Raw genomic sequence first — 16,685 nt, forward strand, 5'->3', positions numbered from 1 at the left:
GTGCAGAGGGCTGGACCGTCATGTAGATATACAGTCCACGGATGCCATCCTGTCTTCTACTGACACATGGCCCCACACCCCAGCCCCTCCAAGCAGCCTTGTGAAAAATCATGCAAGGTCAGTGTTTTCCCGTGTAATTCTTTATTCCTGACAACGACCGTCATTCCACCTTGGTTCAGAAGGGCATCCTTCCAGGTCACCCTTGTTACCTTCAGGGATCATAAGAGCCAACTTTATGTTGAACCACTGAGCACAATATCATTATTGGGCCAGACAATATTCAGAACATATTAGATGCCCTTACTCATTTACGGTGCAGCTCATGTGTATGACAGACAAGACTTCTCTTCCCATGTCTTTTTTTTTTTTTTTAATTTTTTTTTAACGTTTATTTATTTTTGAGACAGAGAGAGACAGAGCATGAACGGGGGAGGGTCACAGAGAGAGGGAGACACAGAATCTGAAACAGGCTCCAGGCTCTGAGCTGTCGGCACAGAGCCCGACGCGGGCCTCGAACTCACGGACCGCGAGATCGTGACCTGAGCCGAAGTTGGACGCTTAACCGACCAAGCCACCCAGGCACCCCTCTTCCCATGTTTTTGGATGAAGAGATTGAGGCACCGAGAGGTGAAGCGATTTGCCTGAGGACATGCCCTTGGCTTACGGGGCACAGCCCGGGACTAGAGCCTAGAGTATCTGTGTCCAGCACCTGGGTTCTCGAACACCCAGTCCTGGTGCCCAAGGGAGCCGATGTGGTGCCACATCCTGCCATCGGTGTCCTGCTCTATCTAAACTATTGGCCAAGCCTGCCCCCTCTTCCCCTTCTTGCCCCACGCTCTCTCCGCAGCACATCTCACACACAGCTGTACAGTCGTCTTCCTAGTCCATTTATACCTGTTCAGAAAGTGTCAGTGACTCTCCACGGCCTAATGGTGTTGGGGCATGGGGGGTTTTTCACGAGCTCATCTCCATCTACCCAGCTCACGCCTTTCTCTCCACTCCCCTCCACAAATCCTACAAAGTCTCTCTCTGACACACTCACCTGGGTGGCCGGCTCCGTTCTTTAGCATACTGCGGTATCATTTTACAAGTCCAGGTGCCCCAAAACATTCGCATTCTCACCCACATGCCGCCCTCTCCGAAAAGGGCTTCTCCAAACTCCCCACCAGAAGCCAACACGCTCCTCTGAGATCCCATAGGGTTTCCCCCACATTTTCCTTCTTGCACGTCGTCCCTTTCTGTCTTACATTAGAGTGCTTTATACCTGTCCTTGCCCTATTGAGAAGTCACTGTGACACGTTCTATGTCAAATTCACCGTCAAGAGTATCTAATATAATTCCTTGCCATAGTAGGCAGTGACGGTAAGTTGCCAAGATGTACCTGTGATCCCCCATCACCATGCAGTAGCTTCCAAGGGCCTGAACCTCCAGGGATCTGCCTTCCTGATGGGCCCCACCAGACTCCTCCTTCCCGTTGCCCCCCTGGAAAGGACATCTGCCATCCACAGGGGTTGCGTGAAGGCATGGCAGGTCTTTGAAAGGCTTGTAATCCTTAGCCTAGAGGCAAAAAGACAGAAGGAACAAGGGTCCTTCCCCAGGTCTTCACTGCTGGCAGGTCCACAGAGACCTTTAGACGGTGAGCCGTTCTGTGTGAGAACTGAGTCTGTGACCTACACCAGGCTAATTATACGGGGGTACGGTTTTAGAATCTGAGAAGACACCTCTTTAAATGGAAAGTGGGAAAACGGGTCTCCTTTCTCCTTTTGGGATATGGCGGTTGAATATTAGGAAATTTGATACTTTCTCGTGTCTGTGCCCTTCCAACAAGAAATTTTGATTTCTATTTATGACAGTGATTTGTTTTTCAGATCTCTGTTCCATACAATTTACCCAAACATAAGACCCATTCAGATGCGTGAAGGAGCTGCACACACTGGTCACTTAAGATGCATCTTTAGAAGGAACCAGAAGTGCTGGCATTTGAGTGAGCATTATTGTGCGTAGGGTGGATGACCCCAGATCACCCTCCTACTACAGGAAAAATGATTACAAACATCTCTTGGTAAAACTTCCCTCTCAGATAATTCCATCGCACAGAGCTTTTCCTCACCCAAGTATCTCCAGGACGGTGCCTTGGCCTCTTTTATATCCCCCACAACGACTAATACATGTTCTCTATACATGGTGGGCATGTCGCACTTTGGCGGGCAGTCCTTTCGAACAAAAATTTCTGTCTGACCTATTTTTAGCCACACGGCCGTTGGAGGGAGCGCATTTCCCCGCATGCTCTGTTTAAATCAGGGATTCTCCACCTTGGAACCACTGACACTTGGGACCAGATAATCCTCTGTTGGGGGAGGCTGTCCTGTGCATCGTAGGACGGTGACTGGCACCCCTTGCCTCTACTCACAGATGCCATCAGAACGCCCAACGGTGGTGATCAAACATCTTTCCAGACATTGCCAAGTTTTCCTCTGAGGCAGCACTGCCCCCAGTGGAGAATAGCTGGGTTAGGCTAATAACACAAAGATTTACAGTACGCTTCCCATGTGGCACGTATGTACTTCACGTACCTTGACTCATTTAAGATTTATGAGGTAGGTACTGTTATACTTATCCCCACTTTACAGAGAGGAACTGGGCAGCTGGGATTAGAACCCAGGCACAGCTAACTAGGTCTGGGCTTTTTTTTTTTTTTTTTTTTTTTTTTTGCTGAGAATACGTTTATTTTTTATCGTGATTCGATACACATAACAAAATTTACCATTTTAGCCATTTTAAAGTGTACAATTCAGCAATTCAGTGGCATTAAGTACATTCACAATATTCTGCAAGCATTACCACTATCTAGTTCCAGAACATTCCGTCATCCAACATGAGACTCCATACCCATTAAGTGGTCCCTCACCGTTCCCCTCGTCCTCAGGCCCCTGGTCACCACAATCTGCTTTCCATCTCTATGGATTTACCTATTCTGAACATTTCATATAAATGGAATCGTGCGATATATGGCCTTTTGTGTCTGGCTTCCCTCACTTAGGAAAATGTTTTCAAGGTTCATCTGTATCAGAGCATGTATCAATACTTCACTGACTTTTGCTGAATAACAATCCGTGTGCGGATATAATACATTTTGTTGATGATTTGGGTTATTTTCACCTGTTGGCTGTTTGTAAATAATGCTGCTAATAAGTTTCTGCTTGAACACCTATTTTCAGTTGTTTTGGGTAAATAATCAATCTATGCTTTTAATCACCCTCGAAACAGCCTCATTCAAATAATGCCCACATTTAAAAACATCCAGGGGTGGGGCGCCTGGGTGGCGCAGTCGGTTAAGCGTCCGACTTCAGCCAGGTCACGATCTCGCGGTCCGGTCCGTGAGTTCGAGCCCCGCGTCAGGCTCTGGGCTGATGGCTCGGAGCCTGGAGCCTGTTTCCGATTCTGTGTCTCCCTCTCTCTCTGCCCCTCCCCCGTTCATGTTCTGTCTCTCTCTGTCCCAAAAATAAAAATAAAAAACGTTGGAAAAAAAAAAATTAAAAAACAAAAAACAAAAAACATCCAGGGGTTAAATGCCAAAATTACTCTCATCTCCCTTGTTAAGCATTAGCAACTCCCAGGCCTGGTGTTCCTGGTCTGGTTTTTACAGAGGAGAATGTTGTTTTCTCTGAGGCTTCTTCCAAAGCAGGCACTACTTAAGATACTTTTGGAAGTAGGTGGGACTATAAATAAATAGTGAAATAAGCTTACCACTTCCTTTTTTCCTTTTTATAAATAAGGGTTGGGATTCTATTTTTTATGGCCTCTCACTGTCCTTTTTTCTATGGTTTGGATCCCAAAGCCAAGAAAGAATCAGGTAACAAGAAGGCAGCTGGAAGGGTGTCAGATGAAGAGAGGGGGGGTAATGGTGGGTCGGTGGGCAGGAAGACGTGGGAAAACGAAACCCACTGGGGTGCTTGTGTGCATGTAAAGTGCCCAGGAGAGAAAGATGGTGGGAGAAAGAGGCATACCCTTCCCTCTGTGCTGACTTTAGTCACCTAGCATCATAAACCCAGATGGGACCTCAGAATTCATCCACCCAATAGCCCCTCTCCACCTTGGCTCAGGCAAGCCCACCTCTGGGGACCATGACATTTTGCCTCATTTAGTACCAATTTCTAGAAAAGGTGATTTCTCACCAATCTGCAATTCTTCCACAGACTTCAAGTAAAGTCCACTCTGCATTTTTAGGAGGGTTCATTGAAAATGTCACCATCCATCCCTGGAGAGTCTCTCTTCACTCTTCCAGCCCCAGCTCTTACGTTCCTGGGGCCTCTCTCACTTCTCTGTCCCTGGAGTCTGAGTCCCCCTTAGGGAGCGAGAAAGCCTGACCTCTGCCCCTGATGCAAACACTACCCTGCAGCTATAGGCAGCTGTTGCCTCGTAGAGGTATAGGAAATGAAAATCAATACTATTAAGGCTGGCGAGGGGGTCGTGAGGAGAGCTCTCTGATACTTGGCTATGTCTGCGTGAAGTAGCTCGAGTCTGGGGGGAAAAGTTGGCAACGTATCAAATGTCTCATGTGTATTGATCCAATGATTGTATTTCCAGGATTCTCTTAAGAAGATCTTCAGACCAAGAATTAAGTAGAAAAGATACATAGGTAAAGAGATAGATATTCATCGTAACAATAGTATCAAGCAATGAGAAAAGGCTTACACACGCGATAGGGAGAGGTTAAATTATGGTGTAAAAATATGTAATGGACTATCACGTAGGCACTAACAAAGATGATTAAAATAACTGTTAATGATGAAGGGATATGCTCCTGAGATAGTAGTTGGGTAAGAAGTAGCCTCTTGAAACATATTTAGTATGATTCTCACTTTTTTAAGTACATTCACGGAGAATATCCGAAGAAAACACACCAGAATATCTCCAGCATACCTTACTGTTGGAGGAAAGAAACCGTCATCTCTGGGTGAAGATATTTTAAAGGACATTTACTTTCTTCTTTCTTCTTTTCTGTACTTTTTGAGTTTCCTACAATGACTACATTCTACCGCCATTATATAGAAAGACAGATTTTGTAGGGTATTAAGGAGGGCACTTGTGATGAGCATTGGGTGTTGTACGTATGTACGTGATGAATCACTCAATTCTACACCTGGAACCAATTTTATCCTATATGTTAACTAACTAGAATTTAAGTAAAACTTGAAAAAAAGGAAAAAAAAATATAGATTTTGTAAAAGTACCTTATAAAAACTTTCTTGGGTTTAGTGTGCCCAGATAATAAATCCTTAACATCATAGACCACCTTTGGGCTCGTCCAATCCTGCCTGCTCTTTTCACAGGTGAGAAACTGAGGGTCAGAGAAGTTTAATGATTTGTGTGCTCTTCGCTCCCATCCCATCACAGGGCTTCTCTACAGCTAGATCTAGAATCAGATCCTGCTCTGGGTTCTCTCGCCTGTGACCCCTCTACCATTTAGTGCTTCTTCCCCTGGGGTCAACCTCAGAACCCCCAGAACGCTTGTTAAAACACAGACTGTTGGGCCCTAGCCTCAGCATTTCTGACTCCATCAATGGGAGATCAGGCCTAAGAATCTGCATCTCTAACAGACTCCCAGGTGATACTGATGTTGGGACCACACTTTGAGGACCCATTTTGTGCTTTCCACTGAACCTATCGGTCTCAACCTTGAAGATACTTAGAATCACCTGGGAACAAACAAAGAAACAAAAGCCATGTTCCAATTCCATCTCTGACCAATTAAATCCAGATTTCTGGGGATGGACCCTGGATTTTAAAAAATCCTCCAGGGGATTCTAAAACACTCCCGGCATGGAAAGCCAAGGCACTAATCCCAAGTGCTTCAACCCAGGGGATGGTTAGAGAAGATGGAGATATCCACGCGGTGAATGCTTAGTGAACGCCCTCCCCTCCCGCAAAGGAATCAATACCTTTTCAAACACAAAGTGTGATCATGTTTCTATGCCAGCCCACCCCCACCTCCCACTGTGCTACTTAAAACCTCCATGGATTTTTAAGCTAAAAGCAAAAATCCATACCATGACCTACAGGGGCCCGCGTCGGGTCCTGCCACCTTTCCAGCCTTGCCTCCGATCCCTTTCCTCCTGTCACCTTGAGAAGTTATAATCATAAGCTATTAGTATGCTTTTAAAATTATTATCCATGACCCCTTCTAGATGACTAGCTTTATGACATCAGGAGCTGCGTGTGCTTTCATCACAAATAAGACCCCAGGGCCATACTTCGCCCCTGGCACAAAGTAGGCTCTTAGTAAATTTTACTGGATGAATGAATGAATGTCCATGGCTATAAAATATCTTGATGTCAGAGGGCCACATCACTGTCGGTTTACCTAGTCATTTTACTTCTGCGAGTCTTTGACATAAAATCCAGGGGTCAGGGCACCTGGGTGGCTCAGTTGGTTAAGCGTCGGACTCTTGATTTTGGCTCAGATCATGATCTCATGGTGTGTGAGATAGAGCCCTGAGTCGCCTGGCCCCGACCAGCGCTGGGCGTGGACCCTGCTTAAGATTCTCTCTCTCTCCTGCTCCCTCTGCTCCTCCCCTGCTCGCATGCAATGAATGAATGAATGAATGAATGATAAATGAACACATAAATAAAATCCAGGTGCCATGCTCTTTAGGTTTCCTTTTGACCAAGTTGTCGGGCTTCTGGTGTCACAAGATGGGGCCCTGGAAACAGGGAGACCCTGCAGGATCAGGCCTTAAGGGACACGACCAGGTTTGGCACGAGCATAGAATTAAAAGTAGCATCACATATTTGTGGGGTACATTGTATGATATGATATCTTTCCTCTACGAGGAAGGTGGAATGGGTGTCATTATCGTCATCTGACAGTTAAGGAATTGATGTCCTAACAGGCAATGTCCAGGGGAAGAGAAGCCAGTGTCTTGGTTTTCTTTCCATGGGAATCCCTGACACTTTGGTTCTAGTGGATCCACAGCGGTGGCTAACTGCTCACTGACACAAGGACTCCTTTCTCCTCTCTGCTCCCAGGGACCTCTTGAAAAACTTTTAAAATGGTGCACTCCCTACAGTTCTATTAACGCATCTCGAGGGATTAGCAGGACACCAACCCTAGCTTGGCACTCATGAAAGTTTTGTTGCATGAAAAGTGAATACTCTTTTTTTTTTTTTTTTTTTTTGCATCTTTCTACTTTTCTTGCCTTCCATTAAAACGACTTACAAGTTTTACAAGAGTCAGCGTGTTGTTCTCGTATTTTTCTTAGACCCTCAGTTCACTTCCCACACACATGTCTGGGGTTCTGGAGCTGGGTGATGAGTCTGGACTGCACGGTATTTCTTCAAAGCCACAAAATATGAAGTCCCGCCCAGAGACACTCGGCTAAGATGCTGCAGGCATTCAGTCAGCTTGAAATGAAAAAAATATATACATGCATACACACACACACACACACACACACACACACACACACACACACACATGCATATGCATGTACATATATGGGACTAGTGGATAAGAGGTAGGCAATATGGTTTTTGCTGGGGCATCCTAGATCTGCCTCTCTATTCCTGTTGGTAAGTGAAAAAACCAGAAATTCTAAGTGAAGAGTAGCCCCAATTATTGAATGATAACCAAAGGGCCGGTGTTCTTTTCTTAATGCCACTAAGCCCAGCCTAACTGATCCCATGAACTCTGAAAACTACTAGGGCCAGATGAATCTTCCTTGCTCCCCCTCAGAACTGCCCTGTGTTTGCTGTATTCTCTGCTTGTGGTTTTCAGCCCTGAAAGAAGAAGAAGACAACCCAGGGATATGAGGGAACTGCAAACCCATCCCCATGACTGCTGAAGAAACGAGAGAGGGCGGGGGGGGGGGGCACCCTGCCATCCCTCCTGCCCAGGCCCTCATCAGAGAGGCAGGATCCTGGCTCTATCGGAGTCCACTGAAAATATCAGGTACCAACAGCTGCCCTGGCCGACTCCTAAAACTCCTGGCGACCTCCAAGCCTGCTGCGCCGTGGTCCGAGAAGAAGAGGGTTTTATTTCTGATGGCACAACATACCCAGCTGCCACTCCAATTGTTCTCCGGGGACAGATGGCCACTCTCAATACGAGAGACACAAAGGGCCGAAGGACTGGTCTCCCTGCCTCTTTTACGACTCATTTCCCTTTACGCGCAGCAGCCAACGTTCACCCCAAACGGAAGGACCCGTGTGGGCTCTAAAATGGACCTAAGCACCTTACTGGGAGGAAAACAGATAGTTGGATACTTCTTGGGTTGAGTGGGCGTGTAATGGTATAATCACCGTCCTTCCCATACTATTTCTCCAGCTGCTTTATTGAGGCTGAGGTCAACAATTTTGCCTAAGTGCTGATGTGTCTCACGGACTCCTTAGATGTGGACACAGGAGGTACTCTGCGAGACAGAATTTCCAGCTTATGTGAAGCCTCTCACACATTTCACCATGCAGTTGTCGTTGCTTTGTTTTTGTGTGCGGTTCTTGAAAGGGGGAAGAAGAAGGTTGTGCATCGGGGTGTAGTAATCCATTCGCTTAAACGAGAACTTCAAAACCCTTAGGTTTCTCAAAGGCCAAGTTTAAGAAAGGCCGGCAAGGTTATTTTTGAGAGAGAGGAGCATTTGCAGAATCGAGTGCCTTAGCACGGCTTTCGAATATTTTAGGTAACCTTGTGTACAACTAAGACCCAGGGAAACAGTGCCCATTTTAAGGGAGAAGCCACTATTGCGAAATTCTCAGCTGCTATTTTCTTTCTTTTCTCATATTCCATAGCCATTTCCTTTTCTTTGTATTTCCTTGCTGTCGTGTGCCTTCCCAGTTCTGGCCGGAGAAGTAGATGCTCAAAGTGATTGACTCGTGGGTTTTATCACAAAAGTCAGAGATGCTCAATTTCTGCCTTACGGCACCCAACTGAAGAGGAGAACCCCGGTGTGTTTCTCTTATCCTTTCACTGCCACTGCCGCTCACGGCAGCTGACCCTGAGAACCCTGCCAGAGGCTGTAGGTTTGCTGAATTATATTTTCTTGTCACACTACAGTATGGCAATTTGCAGAGCAGAACGCGCCAAACAGAGCCTCAAGCTACTTTTCCGCCAGGTTCTTTGGTAAGCAATTGGGGTAAGGCACACCTTTATCGAAAGAAAAAAATCAAACTGACCCGCTATTTTCTGCTTGCGAACGCTCCTATGTTGCAAACGACGATTCCAATGAAGTGGCTTTTCCGCGATTTCACACAAAAAATATCTCAAATCCCCTACTGAGCTTTTACAGCGAACAATCACCCAAACAAAATAGTTTCTGACGCCATTCACAGCTGTGCAGCTCATACTGCCCCGATATAGCTCCTGGGGGTATTTCTGAACCCAGCAGTTCTGAAACACGGATGCCTGCAAATTCCGAATACGAATCGAAGTTTATTTCTGGTCTCCTGTGTGAGCGGTGACTGGGATTTTCAAATTCCACTACTGGTCCTCATAGTTATGTGTTGACCGGCCTTATGCCAAGTATATGACCCTGTAGCTCCTTCTCAGATTGAATGTCAGAGTGTGTGTGGTGATACAGACACTTCTCCTCCCTTTCCTCCTTCCCTTCCTCCCTCCTCCCTTCCCTTCCCTTCTCTTCCCTCAGCAAATAGTTATTAGACACCAATTATATATCAGGCCCTGTTTAACATCAGTGGGTTAGAGTAGTGAACAACTGACAAAGGTCTCCGTTCTCCTGGAGAGCAGACACAAACAAAACTAATAAATACATTATATACTGTTCTGGAAGGGGAGAAGTGCTAGGAAGAAAAGCAAAGTGAGAATACAGGCTAGAGATAGAGGGCGCAATACAAAACAGGATAGTCAGGAGAGGCTTCACTGAAAAGGTGACACCGAAAAGGACTCCCATCTTTACTCGGAGGGATGCGAGCAGCCATGGCAGGGCTTTGAGTGGATTTGTGCTGTGATCTGAGTGACGTTTACCAAGCGTTGCTCCGCCTGCTGCATTGAGGACCATAGGAGGGTGAAGGTGGTAACAGGGAGACCAGTTAGGAGGCTATTGTGGAAATGCAGGTGAAGAGAACACAGCGGCTCGGAAGCCGGTAGAAGCAGTGGAGGTGGTGATCGGCAGTCAGATTCTCGATAGCTTGTCAACGCGGAGTTCCCAGGATGAAGGGACAGGCCAGGTGTGAGGTGCAAGAGAAAAAGAGGCCTCCAGGATGATGACACAGTTTGGGACCCGACTAACTAAATAGATAGAGTTTCCATCGAACGAGAGGAAGAAGATCACAAAAGGGGGAAAAGTGACGGAGAACGTCAGGAACTCCATTGGGGGTGTTTAACATGGAGGAGGCAGCTAGACATGGAAACCTGGAGCTCCAGGGAGAGACAGATGCTGGGGATACACCCCTGGGAGTTATCAGGGGGCAATGGATTCATAGTAAGGGAGTCTCACAAAAGAGCAGAGGCTCGGGGACTGAGCCCCGGGTCACTCCAACTATTATGGGGTCAGAAAATTCAGAAGGAAACTGACCAAAGCGAAAGAGAAGGCAAATTTGATATTCTGGAAGCTGACTGAAGAGAGGATCAGTTGTATCTAATGCTGTTGATAGGTCGGGTATGATGGGGACTAAGAAAGGACCAAAGGATTTAGCACCATGAGACTGAGTGGTCACCTTGACAGGAGCAGTTTCCAAGGAGTAGAGAGGGGAAGCCTGATCGCAGAAACTTTGAGAGAGCATGGGAGGAGCACATTTGGGGTGGTGTGGAGCCGGTACGGGGGTGCATGGAGAGCCAGGGGAACAGCAGCAGGAAGGGGTGGCGAGAGGTGGGGTCGAGAGAGACTGTTTTCCCTTATAAGAAGAGAAGAAAGCCACTGAGATTTCCTTTGTCCACCATAAAACCATGGCCCATGTAATAAAGAGTCTGACTCCATTTTTGGTATTTGACTGCTGACAGCTTTCAGGTCAATCAGAAGGCTTGCAGGCCCCCTCCCTCGATGCCAGTGGGAAGTCAAAACCAACACAAGTCTCCCCCTAACCAGCCTAAAGTTGTAACTTGTAGCTGTCTCCAGCCCTCTTCAAACCAGCTGGAAAGTCTGTCTTGCTCCCCCTAGGGAACCTCAATAAGTGAGTAATTATACTTTTCGTATCCTCTTGGGCGTGTGGCATCATCAATTTCAACACCAAACCAAATTTTGGGTGGGAGGTCCATTCCACTTCCGTGAAGTGACCATAATAGCCTATTAGGACCAGAAAGCATCTTAGATGTGGCCCGTGACTCTGACCCTGCTCGGAGACCGTGCCTCTTACTGCTTCCCACATTTTGTCAATGCTCAGAACCTGGGACCCATTCTCTGGACACATGATATTCTTTTGTGAAGCCATCCCTCTGGAATATGCTCCCCACCACTTGAAACCTACAAAATAGATTAGAATCACAATAGCCATGAAACAGAAAACAATGGTCCTAACAATTGGTGAGCACGTATTGTGCCGGGCACATTAACCATTGCCTCATTTAATCTGTCTCATGACACGTATTATCATCCCCATTTCATAGCTGAGCTAAGAGAGTTTTCAGTACTCAAGTTGTGCAACTATTAAGTCGGACTGGAACATGGGAAGAGCTGCTCTGTAGTTCCTACTCCTAAATCTCATGTGATCCTTCCTCCACATATTTGTCCCCCAGTAGGATGTAATGTCCTGAGAAAGGATTTGCTGCATCCATATTTTCTAATCTCTTTAGCAAAAGGAACTCCCAAGAGCACTAAACAAAGATTTATAAATAAGTGAATGTGCCTGGTCTGGTCCAATCTCCCTATTTCACAAAGAGCATAATGGCAAGTTAGTTGCACAGATTCACACAGCCAGTTAGTTGTAGAGACAGGACATGGACTGGAGATCCAAGCTCTTTCCTGTATGCAACACCAGATCTGGTCAATATCATGTTCTCCCAGGATGCACAAGCGAAGCCACACACACACACACACACACACACACACACACACACACACACACACATCAAACATAGGCAGGAAATTGTCAGACAATGTACATTGTTAAAATCATCTTAGAAAGTAATTTGGACATGTGTAGGAAGAGTTTCAAAATATTATTATCTTTAAGTTCTCTAATTCCATTCCTAAGAATCTATCCTAAGGAAATGACCCTAAATACAGAATGACATTCAGAGCAACATCATTTCCAATGCTAAAAATGGAATATATTGTGCATAGCCTAACTTTAGGAAATAGCTAAATAAGTATGGCACTCAAGCAACAGGCAAAAATGATGTTTGTGAAGCATATACAGTAACATGGCTGAAATATGCTATGTTAAAATAGCAGGATACAAAATTATAAATGTGCTATGCTTATACATATATATAAAAATCCAAACTCATACAGAAATCACTGTAAGGAAATAGACCAATGTCTATATTTTCTTTATGTTTCAAAATTCCTTTAATTATATTACCTTTGTGATTCGAATGAGAAAAAAAACTTTTGCTATGGAAATATATATATTTATACATTATTATTATTATATGTGTATAAATATATACATACAAAACTATGTTTTTTTCCATTTTGCATCAGTTTCATTTTGTACTAGGAGGGCTTTATCTTAGGAAACAGATTAGGTGAGTTTTAGACATAACTAGAAACTGGATAAATATAAAAGTTTTAGAGTCCTCTGTGGATCTCATAGCTATATTTAAAGAAACTCTCAGATGTACAAAATAAGTAGTTAAGTAACATTATTGGAAATGAAAACTCTTCACCTAACAGGTATTCAGGAAGGATTCACTCTTCGTGGAGCCTAAAACATGCCATTTAATGGCCTTCATTGATACAAATTAAAGTCTTCCCAAAATACATAAGAATGTTATTCCATAAAAAAGACATGACTTAGGTTAAATCTCTGAAGAGTTTTGACCTTGAGCCAAGAGCAATAAAAGTTTTAAAAGAAAAATACTGTTTCGATCATAGATATTATTGTTTGTAACAGGAGCCAAAGGAATAAAGAATAACTATGGTTGTACAACATAGATTTTCTCTAAATAAACTTATTTAGACCCATAAAATTACATCCTGACATGTATAATATAGCTATGAGAATTTAGATTTTGTAATATATCAATAATGATTTGGGATAGCAGAGCTTCTATTTTCTAGTTTAACTTAAAAAAAAATTTTTTTTTAACGTTTATTTATTTGTGTGAGAGAGAGAGAGACAGAGCATGAATGGGGGAGGGTCAGAGAAAGAGGGAGACACAGAATCTGAAACAGGTTCCAGGCTCTGAGCCGTCCGCACAGAGCCCGACGCGGGGCTCGAACTCACGGACCTGGAGATCATGACCTGAGCCAAAAAGTCGGACGCTTAACCGACTGAGCCACCCAGGCGCCCCTAGTTTAACTTTTTTTAACTTCAGTTTTGCCATAATAAAAATAAAACACGGCTCCATTTTTTTTTTAATCAATAAGTGAAGGTTCCCCTCCATCTCCTCAAGAGCTGTGTAAGAAGCTAACACTGTAATTGGCAACGTGCCACTACAGTTGAAAATGCTGAGCGCTTCTCAGACCCCACGGTCATAGAAATGGCAGTTAAACTCTGAAAGTGGTGAAGGGTTAGGGTGCCTGGGTGGCTCAGTGAACCAAGAGTCTGACTCTTGATTTTGCTTGAGGTCATGATCTCACAGTTCATGAGATTGGGCCCGTGTCGGGCTCTGTGCTGACAGCGTGGAGTCTGCTTGGCATTCTCTCTCCCTCTCTCTCGGCCCCTCCCTTGTTCTTGCTCGCTCTCAAAATAGATACATACACATAAAAAAATAAAAATGGTTACGAGTTTTTGCTTGATAAGAATTCCTTGTTATGAGTAGACTCGAGGCGAAGTTGTCTGGGTTCAAATTCCTGCTCCAACCCTTCCCAAGCCAGATGACCTTACACCAGCCAAGTCACTTAACTTCTTTGTGCCTCATTTCCTCAAATGCAAAGCGTGGATAATTGTAGGTACCCCGTAGATGATTAAATGTGCAATTTAAGTTGTAAGCTGTAAATTGCTCAGATCCATGCCTGGCCTCATTTATATGTATGTATGCATATATAATCTAATGAATAAATTAACTTTAGTGATCATGCAGGTGATGCTTTCAAAGCAAGGCCTGACCTCAGGAGGGCGTTGACATCCGAGTATAACTAAGACTACCTTTAAGAGATGTGGCAAAAAAATAACTTTCTGACCGGCCACAATTAAAACCATACGGTCGTTTTAATTCGACCAGACCACGAGAGAGCTAAGCATAAGCCGTAAGTATTTTGATCACCGAAGGCAGCTCTTCATGACATATGGTGGGGGTTGCGTCGAAGATCTGTCAGTGCTGCAGAGACAGGCTTGCATCTTGAAATATTTCGATAGCAGAAGAAAAAAATGGGACGAAGGGTGTATTTTGGGAGGTGAATTCGCAGAAAGCAAACCGCGTGGAGGAAGAACTTATATTGGTCCTGGGATAGAAACGTGGCTGGTAGTTCGGTCCTGGGCTCCAGCGTTGCGCTGAGGAAAGAGCCTTTCGGGCTCTTGGGGACTGTGATGAACGGAAGCAGGCCAGCCTGTGAACGTGTGAACGGGCTCAAACTCTTCACTCTCGATTTCCTCGCCTTGCATATTATGACTGGGTGTTGGGAGTGGATGGAGTTCCTTGCTCCTGGGATACAGCAGATTCCTCCCAACTGTTCTTAGACTACTCACAGGACGTGACACATATTTTGTGCCGACCCCCTTTTCTCTACCATCACTTGGGCTTCAAACTGGGATTCCTTATAATATCAGTTGCTTCTAGTTGTTCTATGGTTAAATAAGCTGCAAAAAATTCTACATATATCCCTTTCTTTGAGATTTACCATTTACATTACTGTTTAGAAGTATCAGCGTTTTCCACACTCAGTTGTAACCACGTAAGGCTGATGAGTATATGGTGGTACGAGTGTTCGGGAAACTATAATACTTGACACGTAATCTCAGGATCGTTCTGAGGATTAAAACGGATCACGCGCAGGGTTTGTAGTGCCCCAAATGCAACAAAAGCTCAGGAGAGGTTTGCCACGATTATTATGAATAACAACTACTTTTTAAGTAAACGTAGCTGGTGGTGTCCCACAGTATCCTTGAATGAGGCGCACATAAGCAGAACGGGAGTGGTCTGGCCACCTGGCCCTGGGTGACACTCTTGGGAGCAGAGATGGCCACTGCGTGTCCTTTCTCTTCCACACGATGAGGCATCCAGGGCCAGTGGATGAGGAAACTCGAGGAAACGTAAGCAGAGGATAACTGGTCACAGGTGATGGTTGGTGGCCTAAAGTGCACTTCAGGACATCGGTTCCAGGCAGGCAAGGCACGACCTCTGGGCACTCATTCTCAGGTTTGTCTACCAGCAGAGATTGGACACAACATGCTGGTTCTTGTGGGCCCCTCCGAGTTGCTGTGACATCTCGATGGACAGGGCCCAGGGTGTCATCTGAATCCTAGCATTCCACATCCTGACCTCTAAGCTCCCTGGTGCCAGTTAGTCTGAAGTCCCAAGACACAAGGTCCTGGCATCCACCCATCTTGTTTTCTAAACCCCGTGATGGATAAGAACAGTAGTCTCTTAGCCCCAAAGGACACATCTTAAACAATATGAGTCCATAGGAAACTGCCCTCTTGCTGATTTTCCTGTATCCTTCCAAAAACTGTTGCATTCTGGCAAAAGCCCAAAAACCAACCAACTACCAAGATCCTTAGGAGAAGGAATACATGTGTGGGATGGAGGGGTCCTTGGAGGGGGGGGTGCCGCTATTTTGAGCTTGCTTGCCTGGTTGCAGGCAGTGTTACATACGGTACTGAGAGCTATGCATAGTGCATTTGTATTTTAGTTTCTCTGTACAAATAAAACAAAGTGAAACAATTGGTTAAATTTTTTCCATTATGAGAAAAACACAGTTCCAAGAACATTAATTGGTAGGTTAAATGAATGTAAGTTTATAGACACCCAAATGTTTTAATGAGTATGGAAAGTAAAGTATTTCTATGCTATAGGATAATAGAAGTCTATAGTACCCAGTCCTTGTTCTTATTCAAGGCAGTTCAAGGACTAAGAAAAGTGTTTATCGCCCAGGAACTTTTACCTATGCAGGGCATTGCTGTTCATCACTGCTGTATTTCACACCTGAAAGTTCCTTTCCCTCTTGGCATATTTTTAGTATTGATTCATCTCCATAGTTGGCACTGTCCTGAGAATACAAACCCTTATTGCCCGAAAATAAAGAGATTCTTCTGCTATGTATATAACTTAAAATTTGAGTTTATATAAGTATATGCCTAAAATCCCAGTAAGCTGGGGCCATAGCTGTAAACTTGGACCCCTTAGAATATGCTCCATCCCATCTGATATCATCCTTCCTCTTTGTTCACCTTGCTGACTCCTATTCATCCTTGCAACCTCCCTTGGGCCCCTCATCACTTTCTCCAGGAAGCTTTTCTTTGTGTCTGGCTTAGCTCAGACCATTCTTTACATAACTGCTTTTCTTTTGGCACTGTTTAACCCTAAATTCTACATGGTCATGTCGGTCTTGCTCACCATAAATCGTAATCGTAATTGTAAAATGTGTTAGTTCAATGTGGATGGGGCGATCCCCTGGGATCTCACTTCTTCC

The 16,685-nt window shown here is 44.8% G+C and overlaps 1 protein-coding gene across 3 annotated transcripts in view; it reads right to left on the bottom strand.

The window, feature by feature from the left end:
- Window positions 1-16,685, bottom strand: part of CHN2 (chimerin 2) — a 298,758-nt gene that overhangs the window by 36,172 nt on the left and 245,901 nt on the right. The window contains exon 1 of one of the 3 annotated variants that reach the window (XM_058724729.1): window positions 6,051-6,182. The exons of the other annotated variants lie outside the window; for them this stretch is intronic. Coding sequence (XP_058580712.1) covers window positions 6,051-6,053 — 3 coding nt within the window. The 5' untranslated portion in view covers window positions 6,054-6,182. Of the gene's footprint in view, window positions 1-6,050; window positions 6,183-16,685 lie in introns of those variants that run through there. 3 annotated transcript variants of the gene reach the window in all.

The sequence above is a fragment of the Neofelis nebulosa genome, chromosome 4, assembly GCF_028018385.1.
Source record: "Neofelis nebulosa isolate mNeoNeb1 chromosome 4, mNeoNeb1.pri, whole genome shotgun sequence".
In the NCBI taxonomy this organism is placed as follows: Eukaryota; Metazoa; Chordata; class Mammalia; order Carnivora; family Felidae; genus Neofelis; species Neofelis nebulosa.